The sequence below is a fragment of the Arachis ipaensis genome, chromosome B02, assembly GCF_000816755.2.
Source record: "Arachis ipaensis cultivar K30076 chromosome B02, Araip1.1, whole genome shotgun sequence".
Lineage (NCBI taxonomy): Eukaryota > Viridiplantae > Streptophyta > Magnoliopsida > Fabales > Fabaceae > Arachis > Arachis ipaensis.
Window position 1 is genome coordinate 88281091 of NC_029786.2, and position 14360 is coordinate 88295450.

Below are 14360 nucleotides of genomic sequence, written 5' to 3' on the forward strand. Positions count from 1 at the left end.
AATTTGAGTTGGATGTTTTTGTTGAATCTCCGGTATGCTAATAGGTGTGAATGCAAAAGAAATTTCAGAAAATGGATTTTATTATAGGGGTAAAAATAGGGGTGGTAACATGCACTCTATTTGTGGGTATCCAATCCGATCCAATTCGGTCGGATAGGGTTGCTAACCCGATCCACAGCGGGTAGGGTAGTATCGGTCGGGTCGGATATGGTGCGGATTGAGCCTCAATCTTACTCGACCAACCCGCATCTTATATATATACATGTTATATACTTATATAAAAATATGTTTCAAGTGGATGTTGAACAAATGATCCCTCACTAAATACAAAAGATCTTTATCCACTAAGAGAAGATCATTAATTGATAATTTAATATCTTTTTTTACATAAAAATAAGTTCTATTTTAAATTATCACCAAGTTATATAATAATGTTGCATCTTTTTAATAATATGTGGGTTAAGAATAGGTAGGGTTAAGGTTGTGATATTCGGTTGTGATATTCTCAACCTGCGGATAAGATTATGGTTGGATCCAAAAACTACCTTACCCTACCCATTCCCACCCCTTAAGTAAAAATCACATTGATAAAGGTACAAGACCTGAACTTGACTGTGAATGTCAAACAGTCCAAGCTTGGAATGAAACTTCGAAAAATGTTCGGAGCCAAACTCTTGGTCAACACATCCGCAACCTACTTGGCTGAGGAAATGGGCAACAGTTTTAGCGAACCATCTTGACATCTATCCCTCATAGTATGACAGTGAATCTCAATATGCCTAAAACGTTCATGGAAGAAAAAATTAGAGGCAATGTATAGAGCTGAATGGTTGTCGCAAAAAATCGTGATTGGCTTGTCCAAAGGCACTTGAAAGTCCTTGAGGATGTAGCTTATCCACCTTTTCACACAAGTCGCCAAAGCCAAGGCTCTATATTCTGCCTCTGCAGAAGTGCATGCAACCGTTGTTTATTTTCTACTTTTCTAAGAGAGCAGAGGCGAGCCAAAGAAGAAACAAAATCTTGAGACCGATCTTTGTATGTCCGCACATGTACCGCCGTCTGAATTAGAGTAGCCTGTCAATGTCATGTTAGAATTCGCAGCAAACAATATGCCTCTCGCTGGTGCATTCTTGATGTATTTCAAGATGTGTAGGCCCGCCTTAAAATGATCTGTGGTCGTGCAATCTAGGTACTAATTCAGTTTGTTCATTATGAAATTGATATCACGCTTGGTATTAGTGAGGTACAAAAACCTCCCTATGAATTGGTGATAGGGAGTCAAATCAGCAAGAAGTGTGCTAGAACTCTTGGACAGCATTGAAGTGTAGCTCATGGCTGTAGAAACTGGCTTGGCATCAGAGAGGCCAAACTCCTTCAAAATATCCAAGGCATACTTGCGCTAATACAGTAAGATGCCTGCTGACTTCGAGCAATCTCAAAGCCAAGAAAGTATTTAAGGTCGTTGAGATCCTTGATACAAAACTTAGCATCCAACAAAGTTTTCATACGTTGAATTTCAGCCTTATTATTACCAGCCAGTACCAAATCATCGACATAGACTAAGATGGTAGTGAAAGAGGAAGAGCTGCCTTTAGTGAACAAAGAGTGGTTCACCTTGGATTGATGGTAGCCAAAAAGCTTTAAAATAGAACAAAGTTTATGATTCCATTGGAGGTTGGCTTGTTTGGGGCTATATAAAGAGCATTCAAGCTTACAAACATGATTAAGAGAAATATAGAGTCCTGGTGGAACACACATATAAACTGTCTCAGGCAAGTCACTGTGAAGAAATGCGATATTGACATCCAATTAATGGATATAACACCCTTTTGTTGATGCAAAAGCAAGAAGGATCCTGAAAGTCGAGAGCTTAAGAACTGGGCTGAATGTGTCAAAATAGTTGACACGGGTTGTTTTTGTGTAACCTTTGGCAACAAGCCAAGCTTTATGTCTTTCAATTGCACCGTTTAGAAGATACTTGATCTTAACCACCCATTTGCAACCCACAGCTCTATGAGACTTTGAGAAAGGAACAATAGACCAATTGTGGTTGTCTTGAAAGGCTTTCACTTCAGATTTAATTGCCTGGCTCCAACACTCATGTTGGATGGCTTGCTCATAACTCTGCGGTTCAGTATTGGAGTTGATTACAAGAGAGAAAATTTTGTATGCATGCGATAAATGATCATATGATAAGAATCAGGACATAGGATACCTATTGCCGAAAGACGTGGCACTGTGCAAAGAAGTTGTGGAACACAACTGCATACACTAAAAATTGGACAAGTGAGTTGGAGGTCTCTTTGGTTTAGTTGAATGTCAAAGGGGTTGAGGAGTGATGTGTGGGGTAGGTGGGGAGGGAGGTTCAGGGTGTTATGAGGGTGGCGAAGTGAAGTGTGTATTGATGCACCACTATTTCGTGGTACATTTTATGCTGAATTGAGTGGATTTTATCCATTATTCTCACACTTATTCATAGAAATTGCATTTTTACATTTTCCTTCCTAATTTCGTGCTATGATTGAAAACATGCTTCTTTGGCCTTAAATTTGCTAATTTCAATCCTCTCTTATTACCATTCGATGCCGTGATATGTGTGTTAAGTGTTTTCAAGGTTTATAGGGCAGGAATGGTTTAGAGAACGGAAAGGAAGCATGCAAAAGTGGAAGGAATACAAGAAATTGAAGTTTTGAGAAGCTGGCAGCGACGCGCACGCATAGACGACGCGTACGCGTGACCAGTGAAATGACCAATGACACATACGCATGGCTGACGCGTACGCGTGACAGAGTGTCACGTGCTGCAATTTACAAAAAATGTTGGGGGCGATTTCTGGGCTGCTTTTGACCCAGTTTCAAGCTCGAAAATGCACATTAGAGGCTGCAGAGCGGAACTGGAGGAGGGGATCAATCATTCACATTAGTTAGGTTTTAGATGTAGGTTTCTAGAGAGTTTTAGGATTTTTTCTTTCAATTCTCCTTAGGTTCAGGTTCAATCTTTCTTTAATTTAGTTTTCTCTCACTTTTATTTGTTTAAGTACTTTAGTTCATCTTCTTCTCTTGTTAATTTCTCTTTTTCACCATTTTTATGTTTATGAGCTATTGTTACATTTGATTTCGTCTAATGAAATTTATGCTTTCTATGATTATTGTTGCTCTCTTTAATTGTTAGTCATTGATTCTTGCAATTGGTTGTTTGGATTTAATATTCCGTGTTAATTTTCTATATTTTTATTTTGTGTCTTCCAAGTGTTTGATGAAATGCTTGGATGGATTTTAATTTAGATTTTTATGTTCTTAACTTGGATTGATCAATTAGAGACTCTTGAGTTATCAAAACTCTTTTGTTGATTGGTAATTGAAGATTGCCGGTTAGCTTGAACTTCACCAAAGCTAGTCTCTCACTTTGAGTTGACTAGGACATGTGAACTCAAGTTGATTGTATGCACTTGATCTTCTTCCATTGGTTAGAGGTTAACTAAGTGAAGGCATCAATTCACAATTACCATCAAAATTGACAATGATAATAAGGATAGGACTTCTAATTCTCTTTCCTTGCTTATTAAACTCAAAACCCAAAAAGATACAATCTCATAACCAATAATACATACACTTCCCTGCAATTCCTTGAGAGACGACCCAAGGTTTGAATACTTCGGTTAATTTTATTGGGTTTGTACTTGTGACAAACAATTTAAATATTGATTGAGGTTTAATTGTCAATTTAGAACTATACTTGCAATGCGATTATTTTTGTAAAATTCTTTACCGACATTTTTTCCCATCAATTTTTGGTGCCGTTGACGGGGAATTACAAACGTGTGCCTTATTATTGGTTATTGTATATATTTTTTTGCTTGTTTGTTAGTTTTTGTTAGTTTTAGGACTTTGTTGCTTATTTTTATTAGTTTTTGTTTTTATTTGCTACTATGAATTCTCACCCCTTTGGCTATGAGTTTGGTTCAAATTATGTTGTAGGGAATGGAAGCTACAATGAGAACATGCATCAAGGATGGGACAATCAAAGGTGGGAGGAGCCTCAAGCTTATGGACAACCCTCTTGGCAACAACCTCCACAAACGTACTATGAGCAAGAGTCATTCCATGATGCATACGAAGACAATGGATATGGTGGACCTCCTTGTAGTTACCAACAAGCCCCACCATACATCTATGAACCTCCTCATCAACATAGTTTTGAACCACCATACTCACAAGTTTCTTTCTACCATTCACCTCCACATGAACCTAACCCTTATCCACCATACCAATCACCATACGAACCATACATAGAACCACCCCAATTCCAACACAATTACCCCCAAGAACCACCACCTCAATATACACAATCTCCATATCCTCATCAAGAAGAACCACGTTCGTATTATGAGCCCTTTCTCCCAACAAATGAACCTTCCTATCCACCCCAAGCTACCATGTGATACCTTTAGTGTTATTCGCCAAGGGCAAAGAGATCTTCAACCTACACTTACCTCTACTCTTACTAGTCTCACTTCTACTCTCCAAGCTCTTATATCCCGTGTGGATCCACCCTCTACCTCCTATCAACCCTCAAACTCTAGTGTACTTCCTTTTTAACCACATAATGCTCTCTTCATTCCACCACCACCCTCCATGAAAGAAAATCCATATCCATCAATCCAAGAGCAACATGATCCAAATTATGCTAGTGACATGGAACAAGAGAGAAGGGACTGTCTTAGGGAATTAATGGATCGGATCCACGCATCCATACTTCAAGAGAAGCGAGTGAAGGCCCAAAAGGTGGAGGAAGTAGAGACCCTTAATGATGAAGGAATAGTTGAAGATTTAGGAGAGGTTGTACGAGAGGAAATTTTCATCATTGAAGACAACTCTACACCAAGCGACATTAACGATCTTGTTGAAGCTTCTTCCATCGGATGTGAAACCGATATTGAGGAGGAATGTACACACCCTCCAACACATGACTCAATCAATGAGGAAGAGTTGGAAGAAGTTAACAAGAAAGTGGAAATTGAAGAAAGCTGTCAAGAGGTGGAAAACATCAAGGAGGAGTTTGATTTTGTACTAGAGCAAGTGGAGAAAGCTGAAGTTAGTGAAGAAGAGGAAGTAGTTGAAGATTTGGGAGATGCGGAACCTCCTTGGGAATCTCAAGTCATAGATCCTCCTTCCAAGAAGTTTGGATTCGATGTTGAGGAGGGTGTACAACCTCCAAAGCATATTATGGTTGAAGACTTTGAAGAGGTCAAGGAAGAAAGTGCACAACCTCCAAGACCCTTGGTAAATAATGAAGAAGAGATTGAATTGGAACAAAGTTACCAAGAGGAAGATGTTGCAGTTGAAGAAGCTCGCCAAGAGGTGGAAGTAGTCAAGGAAGAGTACAAGAGAGTGGATATTACAAGATCACTAACAACACCTCTCCCTAAGCCATTACCATCCAACACAACATTCAAGTGAGTAAAATTCTTATCCTTGAACTTTACCTTCCCATTTGAATATGATTTGCTTGAGACGGATGGTCAACTTAGAGCTCTCTGTGGTTTTAAGAGTAAAAGGGAGATGGTTAGTGGTTGGCAACACAATCCTAGGTTCGTTATGGTTGGATGTGCAAGGTCTAAGTACAATGGTTGGTATAATTCTCAATTTATTGAGTCTAGGAAGTTATTTGGATGCTTCAGTGAGAATTCGGATTGCTTGTCACCTGGTTGGAACAATGATGATCAACTTGAAGACAGGTGTAGAAACAAGATTTGGGATCTCGGCATACAAGAGGATCAACTTTGGGAGCTCAAAGCTTGTGAAGAACTTCATCAAAGCTTGGTGAATTCACTTGGAAATGTTAGAGCCTATTGGAAGTCCAAGCGTTGGTGGAAGTTTAAAGATGAGTTCAAGCACAAGCCACCATGACAAGGACCTCATCAAATATCCAACTTAAGGACTTTAACTAAAAGTGTTAGGTGGGAGACATCCCACCATGGTAAATTCTTCCTATTTTATCTTTTATTTAGATTGGTAATAAGTTGAATTTTCATTTTTTGTCAGGTTTAGTTAGTTTACAGTGTGATTTCGCTTGTTTATCAATGTTTGACATTACTTTGGTATCTTGTTCATTAAAAAAAAAAAAACAAAAAGAGCTGTTACGCGTGCGCGTGACCGACGCGTACGCGTCGATGCCCAAATTTGGCTCATGCCCAAACCGTGCTGGAACGGCGCGACAACGCGGTCTGGACAGAGAGTTATGCCAGAACCGTGCTGGTGGGGTGCCAGGCGCATAACCCAACCCACGCGTGCGCGTCACTGACGTATACGCGTCATTTGCGTTTTTCACCATCCACGCGTAGGCGTGGACGACGCATGCGTGTCGACGCCAGAATTCTGCTGGTCCAGTACTTCAAACAGAGGGTTGGGCTGCCACTGTGCGACTATTGTGCACGGAGCACAATTTACATCCACGCGTATGCGTGACATACGCGTACGCGTCACCTCCTCATCCTGCAACCCATGCGTACGCGTGGGCGACGCTTTTGCGTCGCGTCTTCTTTTTCTTTCTTCTCTCCTTGCTTCTTCTTTCTTCTTTCATTTATTCTTCTTTCTTCCTCCCTTCTTACTTTCTTCTCATCCTTATTCTCTTTCATTCTCTTTTTCTTATTGCATTTTCATACTTTCATTCATTGCATTTTATCTTTGTGCATGTTTTTAGTTTCTTTTCTATATTTGTTATTTTTCTATTGGTGTTAAATGTTCTTATTCATCTGTCGAATATTTCTTTCATTATTTTGGTGCTTAGTGACTTGTTTATATTGTTGGGTGATATTATTTATAGATCAATGCTAATCTTCTATAACACTTGTATTCCTTTTTCATTGATATGAACTTCTATTGTCTTTCACAACCCACTCTATCCCTCATTGTTGCAATTCTTACACTATTGATATTCCATTCACCTATATTATTTTCTCATTTGTATGTTGTAGCTACCATGTAGTTGAGAACCTCATTATTATTTTCCATTAGCCCACCATACTTTATTTGTTTGCATATTTTTGTTTATGGGTTACTCTTCTTCCTTTTTCTCTTCTTTCAGGATGGCCACCAAGAAGGAAAAGGGAAAACTTCTAAATGGAGCAACAGACAAGCCCATCTGCACATTCTTTGGAGGAAGCACATCAGTTGTAGCAACCCGTCCACTTGCACATCTTTGCATGCACCGAGGACAGTGCAATCTTTAAGTATGGGATGTCGATACCGAATTCTGTGGGTTAGTTACTTTCTTTTCAACACCAATGTTTAGTTTTCGTTGTTATTGAGTTGTTGCATTGCATGATAGATTGCATGTGTAGTTAATTGCTTGCATTTAAGTACTACTTGGTTGAAGTAATATTTTCTTTTTCAAAAATTTTTTTAGAGCATTTCACTAATTTGAATTAAAATTTTTGTTGAACTTGCTTGAAGAAATTTATTTTGGAACATGGTTTAGAGCTCGAATACACAAACCTTGTGAGCTTTTTGAACCTATTTGATTAGTTGCATCTTATCAACCAATATTTTGTTTTGGTGTGTGTTGTTCTCTCTAAAATTGTGATCTTTGTCTTGCTTGATTCTATATTTTCATTGTTTGAAGTATGCATGCACTTATGTGATTGAGGCCTTTGTTTCACTGAGCTTACATATCCATATGGCCTTACCCTTTTATTATCCCTTGCAAACCAATTTTGAGCCTTTTTAACCCCATTTATTCTTTACTTTAGATCATCACTAACTCTAAGTGGAAAACAATAATGTCCTTAATTTGAATCCTTTATTAGCTTAGACTAGTGAAAGTGTTCATGATTTAAGTGTGGGAAAATTGGTTTGGGAACATTTGGTTTGAGAAGTGGGTATTGTATACTTTTAGTGAAAATGTGAAAATGATAGTTGAGCATATATTCTTGCATTCAACACCTTAATCATATGCATTGAGAAAAACAAGAGAAAAAAAAAAAAGAAAAAGAAAAAAATGATAAGAAAAAGAAAAGAAAAAGAGCAAATAATAAAAGGAGACAAAATGTCCCAAAGTAAATGGTGATAGCAATGCATATGTACTGTACTCAAATTTGGATGCATGAATAGGTGGAAAACATAGCTAATGGGTAGTTAGATTTTATATTCTGATTGCATGGAATGTCTTAAGTTAAGTGGGAAGTTTGGGTTAATCAAGGATTCATATTTTTGTCCACTTGACCAAATACAATCCTACCTTGACCCTAACCCCATTACTACCCTTGAAAAGACCTCTTGATATGTGTATTTGTGCATCAAATTTTTGTAGATTGGTAGAAGAAGAGCAAGCCTTAGAAAACAAGATTAGTAGAGAATTGAGAGAATCGAACCTTAAACACCTGAGCGATTAGAGTGTATACATGTCTAGTGAGGGTTCGATGTTCGATTCTTTGTTCCCGGCTTTCACGAGCTTTCTTCTTGCAGGTCTACATGTATTTCATTTTGAGGTTTGAATTAGTAGAATCCAGTTCATATTTGTTCTTGGAAAATTTGATTTACTTTTAACTAAGTAGTTAGAAGCATTTCACATTTAGTTACATTCATCTAGATAGGTTACATTTCATATATTCTACCATTCCTCTTCACCACCTTTGTAGCTTCTCTTAAGCTTAGCATGAGGACATGCTAACATTTAAGTGTGGGAAGATTTGATGCACCACTATTTCGTTGTACATTTTATGCTGAACTGAGTGGATTTTATCCATTATTCTCACACTTATTCATAGAAATTGCATGTTTTACATTTTCCTTCCTAATTTCGTGCTATGATTGAAAACATTCTTCTTTGGCCTTAAATTTGCTAATTTCAATCCTCTCTTATTACCATTCGATGCCGTGATATGTGTGTTAAGTGTTTTCAGGTTTATAGGGCAGGAATAGTTTAGAGGACGGAAAGGAAGCATGCAAAAGTTGAAGAAACACAAGAAATTGAAGTTTTGAGAAGCTGGAAGCGACGCGCATGCATAGAGATGCATACGCGTGACCAGTGAAATAGACATACGACGCGCACGCGTGGCTGACGTGTACGTGTGACAGAGCGTCACGTGCTGCAATTTACAGAAAACGCTGGGGGCAATTTCTAGGCTGCTTTTGGCCCAGTTTCAAGCCCGAAAATGCACATTAGAGGCTGCAAAGCAGAGCTGGAGGAGGGGATCAATAATTCACTTTTCATTCACATTAATTAGATTTTAGATGTAGATTTCTAGAGAGAGAGGCTCTCTCCTCTCTTTAGGTTTTAGGATTTTTTCTTTCAATTTCTCCTTAGGTTCAGGTTCAATCTTCCTTTAATTTAGTTTTCTCTTACTTTTATTTGTTTAAGCACTTTAGTTCATCTTCTTCTCTTGTTAATTTTCCTTTTTCGTCATTTTTATGTTTATGAGCTATTGTTACATTTGATTTCGTCTAATGCAATTTATGTTTTCTATGATTATTGTTGCTCTTTTTAATTGTTAGTCATTGATGCTTGCAATTGCTTGTTTGGATTTAATATTCCGTGTTAATTTTCTATATTTTTATTTTGTGCCTTCCAAGTGTTTGATGAAATGCTTGGGTGGATTTTAATTTAGATTTTTATGTTCTTAACTTGGATTGATCAATTAGAGACTCTTGAGTTATCAAAACTCTTTTATTGATTGGTAATTGAAGATTACCGGTTAGCTTGAATTTCACTAAAGCTAGTCTCTCACTTTGAGTTGACTAGGACTTGTGAACTCAAGTTGATTGTATGGACTTGACCTTCCTCCATTGGTTAAAGGTTAACTAAGTGAATGCAATTCACAATTACCATCACAATTGACAATGATAATAAGGATAGGACTTCTGCTAAGAGCTTTCTCAGTTATTAGTTTATTTTCTTGTTATTTACATTCCTTGCTTATTAAACTCAAAATGCAAAAAGATACAATCTCATAACCAATAATACATACACTTCCCTACAATTCCTTGAGAGATCCGAGGTTTGAATACTTCGGTTAATTTTATTGGGTTTGTACTTGTGACAAACAATTTAAATATTAAGTGAAGTGGTGAAAAGGCATCAAAGATGAAAATTCTAGTCATATCAAAATTACATGAATATGTTAATAAGTCAGTTGTAACAGCTTCATGCATAAAGGAAAATTTATGTTCATAAAAAAAATCACATTTTTTGATAAAAAAATATCCTTGCTATGTAAATTCAATAAAGGAAATTTCTTAGCGCCTAACTTATATCCTAAGAAAACGCACTTTGTAACTCTCCTATCAAGTTTCTTTTGTTAAGAAGCCAAAATTGCAACAAATGTCAAACATCTAAACACCTTGAAGTGTTGCATGTTTGATAGAGATTAATGAAGAACTTGAAAGGTGTTGTCGAAATGTAGAGGTGTAGTTGAAATTCTGTTCAAAATGTGGACATCATATGCAATGGCAAAATTTCAAAACTTTATGGGGAGATGACTTTTGAAAAGTAAGGCTCGAGCCATGTTAAGAAGATCCTGATGCTTTCTCCCCACCACACTATTTTGTTGAGGAGTTTCAACATAAGTGGTGTGGTATAGAATTCCTTTTGAAGCATAGATTCAGGCATATGGAATTTTTTTGCCATTGTTAATGCGTAAACATTTGATGACCTTGTTAAATTGTGTCTTAATTAATTGAACAAAATTCCTTGTTAAATGTGATGCCTTAGATTTTGTTTGCATGAAATAAGTCTAAGTAAATCGAGATTTGTCATCTATAATCATCAAAAAATATTTATGGCCGATTGTGGATGATATAGCCAAAGGTCCCCAAATATCAATGTGAATTAAGTCAAAACAATTATCTGAATGAACTTTTTTTTAGGAAAATGGTAAACGATGCTGTTTGGCATAGTGACAAGGTTCACAAGGTACATTGTTCAATGATTGCAAGTTACAATTCAAAAAATAATAATTCTTATGCATAGCAAGTAATCTATCTAATGAAATGTGGCATAGTCTATCATTGCCATAAGGTTGTAGAGCTACTATCAGCAAAAATTGAGTGTATGATCTGTCTTAGTGATCCGATCCTAAGGTGAGAACATAATGGAGATAAATTGGATTTAGTATATACAGTCCGTTTTGGAGATCAGTAGTGCCAATCATCTGCAGGCTCATCCAATCCTATTTGACACAATTAATATCATTAAAAGTAAATGTATGTAAGAGTTGAGTGACAACCTAAGAAATTGAAAGAATATTGTAAGAGAATGAGGGTACATAAAGAACATTTGTCAAGTAAAAGGTTTCAGTGGAGACACTACAAAAAAAAAGAGTTTAAAATGGCATTAATATTATGGCGGTTCTTTAAAACTGCCGTAATAACCGGTTATTATGGCATTTCCAATTGCTGCCATAATTAACTTTGTGTTTCGTGGCGGTTCAAGTGATTATGGCGGTTTTGAACCGCCGTTTTCACACGTATATAATATAAAAATTTACAATAACCCTAGCTTGAAACAGATGAGGGCTCGCTCTCCCTTCTATCCCTGATCTCCCTCGTCTCTCTCCATAGCTACCTCTTCAACCTCCACCGTCGCTTCCTCTTCAACCTTTAACCATCCCTTGTTCTAGGTTGCACTCACCTCAGATCTCTGATCTCAGATCTCAGATCTCAACCTTTCAACCTTTCACCCTCCCTTCTTTCGGATCTCAGATCTGCCGTCGATGCTGCTCATTGCCACTGGTCTACTACACTCCTTCACGCCGCCGACGGCTCTTTCTCGCCGTTGCTACTCAGCTTCTTTGAGGTTATTTTAATGTTTTATGCTGCATGTTCATGAATCTTCGCTTAACATCCCTTTTTCCTTTTGATTTTCCTTTTCTGCACTTCGCACTTCGCACTTCCTTCTGAGGTTATATTTGATTTAGTTGATAATATTCTCGCAGGGGATATTTGAATTGGGATTTATGTTGCAGACCTAAAATTATTTGTCGCCTTCCCCCAAAAATTGTTGGGTTAGTTCAATATCATAAATTAATTTGTATGTACAAGACATTTTACTTCAAATTTTAAATTGATGAGCTCGTTCAATTGTTTTATTGAAGACTAAATCTGCTGAAAGGTTCACAGTTGGAATCTAAAACAGGTTTAGGCTTAAGTAAGTGCAACATGTTTCTTTAATTTTTAACAAAATAGTATCTCTTGTTTTCAAGATTTTGTAAAAAGAGAGGAATGATTATTGATATTTCATCTATAATATTACGTTTAATTTCTTAAGTGTTCTCAAGAAATATGTAATAATTAGCACATTAAAATTGTTGAAAACAGTAAATAGTATATATCTTATTAGTTAGTTACCATGTGAAGCTTTGTGGTACCATATTTTAGATTTAATTTCTATGAATGCTAAATCAAGTACTATTAACATCATTATTGTAATTTTATTGCTTTAAAAATTCTCCTGACGCTTTTTTCTTTTTAATTCTCCTAGGATAAGGTTTTGTGTGTCAGTATATAGAAGCGATCCGTCCTCTCTGCATCTGTTATTATATTTTGAGCCATTAAGTATTGCTTTTGAGACCCTACAGGTATTACTACTTAGTATGTATCACGGCAGATTTGGGATTCACTCATCTTGTTTCTGATGTTTGCAGTGGCTATTGGTGTAATGATACTGTTTTGTGCATTTCGTAATATAGGCCATTTTAGTGCATGGATTTCAGTTCCTTGACATATGGCTTCCTCATTCAGCTTGCAACAGTAGTGATTGCCAAATGCCTAAACTGTTTAATACACTAACAGCAGGTAGTTTTGATTTAAATTTGTTTTTAAACTTCTAATAATGCATTAACATGATTGCAATCATCCTGAATTTGCTTCTTTCTATTTTAATAAACTAAATGTTAGCTACTTTGTGTTTGTAGAAGGAAACGCCACTAGGTTTGGCCACACGATTTGCTCACCCAGGTAGTTATAAATGAGTAATTTCTGTAGTTGTTTAGTTCTGCTGCCCTTGCTCTGTTCAATGTTTTTTGCATTAACTAAACATTTATTTTTTTATTCATTTATATCTTTTGGATAAATTCTAGAAATCAAAATATGTCCTTGTTCTGTAAATGAGTTTGAGTCATCCGTTCTTGCTAGCAATCTGAATTGCTCTATTGAAGGCTAGTACTTATATTTTATACATGCGGTACATCGGTAGTCATGTTGGAAATTGGAACTTAATAATTGACTGATCATGTCCTGTTTCACTATGATCTTACTTATTGAGGTTTGTGCCTTTTGTATTGCGTATTCATGGTAGAGGAGCCAAACTTATTTTAGCAAGTGCAAGAACACCTCTAACCCTTGCACTTAGACACATTAGTGTATGCTGTAGTTCTTGTTTCATTTCAGTCACAGGTCATCAACATCAAACATGTAGTGTAGCTCATTATTTGATTAACATGTCCTTGCACTGTAAATTAGTTCAAATAAATTAGTGCATAACATCAACCCTTAGCATTGTAATATTAACTCTAATAATATTAAATGTAAACACACACATTCTTGGATGGTTCTGTTCTCTGAATTAGCTAGCTAGGTTAGGAGTAATAATCTAGTTTTATTGTGTATAACCACGTGTTGTTGCTTCCCTTTTGTTTGACCCCATAACACTTATTATTATTATACATCGAAAGTTTCCTTTTCTACTCTTTAATTTGATCTATTTTTATTAACTAATAATAAGCATTGAAAAGCTCATTTCATTAATGATAGTTTGGTTGCTCTGTGTAGCATTAAATCTCAACAACTATCAACATTAGGAACTTCAAATCTTCGTATTTTAAATTGCATGTATAGTTTTCCTTTTCGATGTGAGCATGTAGTTCCTTTATTGCAATTTTGTTCAAATTTTTAGTTGCTTAATTAATCACCTGCTCTTGTTTCTTATTATATTAAAGGTAATATATCTTTGTTTCTTTTAAAATAAATGAATAACTGAAACTGTATAGTTGCTTAGTAATATATTACGTTCAACCAAATTAAATTTTAGCTGAATAAAAAACACCAACCATACATATATTATATAGATAATGACACTAATAATTATTTCAGACCTTGACTAATGTTTGATTATTTAGATAACTAGCTAACTTGCTTTAACTAACATAAATCTGTTGGTGATAATTTTTTATGTGAAACAGGTGGTTTTCTTCAATTCTTGCTGCTAGCTACTTTACTTTGAAAGCTTCAAGTTTTAATATTTATTGGGAAAGAAAAAAGAAGAAAAATTATTATTTGAAAGAGGTGATTATAATTTTCTTATATTTTTCTTTAGAATACTATTTAAGTAAGTTTTTAATATCTAATTTTCGCATACAAGAATAA

General features: G+C 36.1%; 1 protein-coding gene across 8 annotated transcripts in view; it reads left to right on the forward strand.

Moving 5' to 3' along the window:
• LOC107625626 overlaps positions 11481 to 14360 on the forward strand; it is a 14785-nt gene continuing 11905 nt past the window's right edge. For 4 of the 8 annotated variants that reach the window (XM_016328310.2, XM_016328312.2, XM_021116108.1 and 1 more), the window contains exons 1-6: positions 11481 to 11793; positions 11933 to 12001; positions 12478 to 12574; positions 12686 to 12791; positions 12911 to 12953; positions 14177 to 14279. In XM_016328310.2, the coding sequence (XP_016183796.1) occupies positions 11711 to 11793; positions 11933 to 12001; positions 12478 to 12574; positions 12686 to 12791; positions 12911 to 12953; positions 14177 to 14279 (501 nt within the window). In that variant the 5' untranslated portion in view covers positions 11481 to 11710. Of the gene's footprint in view, positions 11794 to 11932; positions 12145 to 12477; positions 12575 to 12685; positions 12792 to 12910; positions 12954 to 14176; positions 14280 to 14360 lie in introns of all 8 variants that reach the window. The other 4 variants (XM_021116111.1, XM_021116110.1, XR_002357740.1 and 1 more) reach the window with 3 other exon arrangements.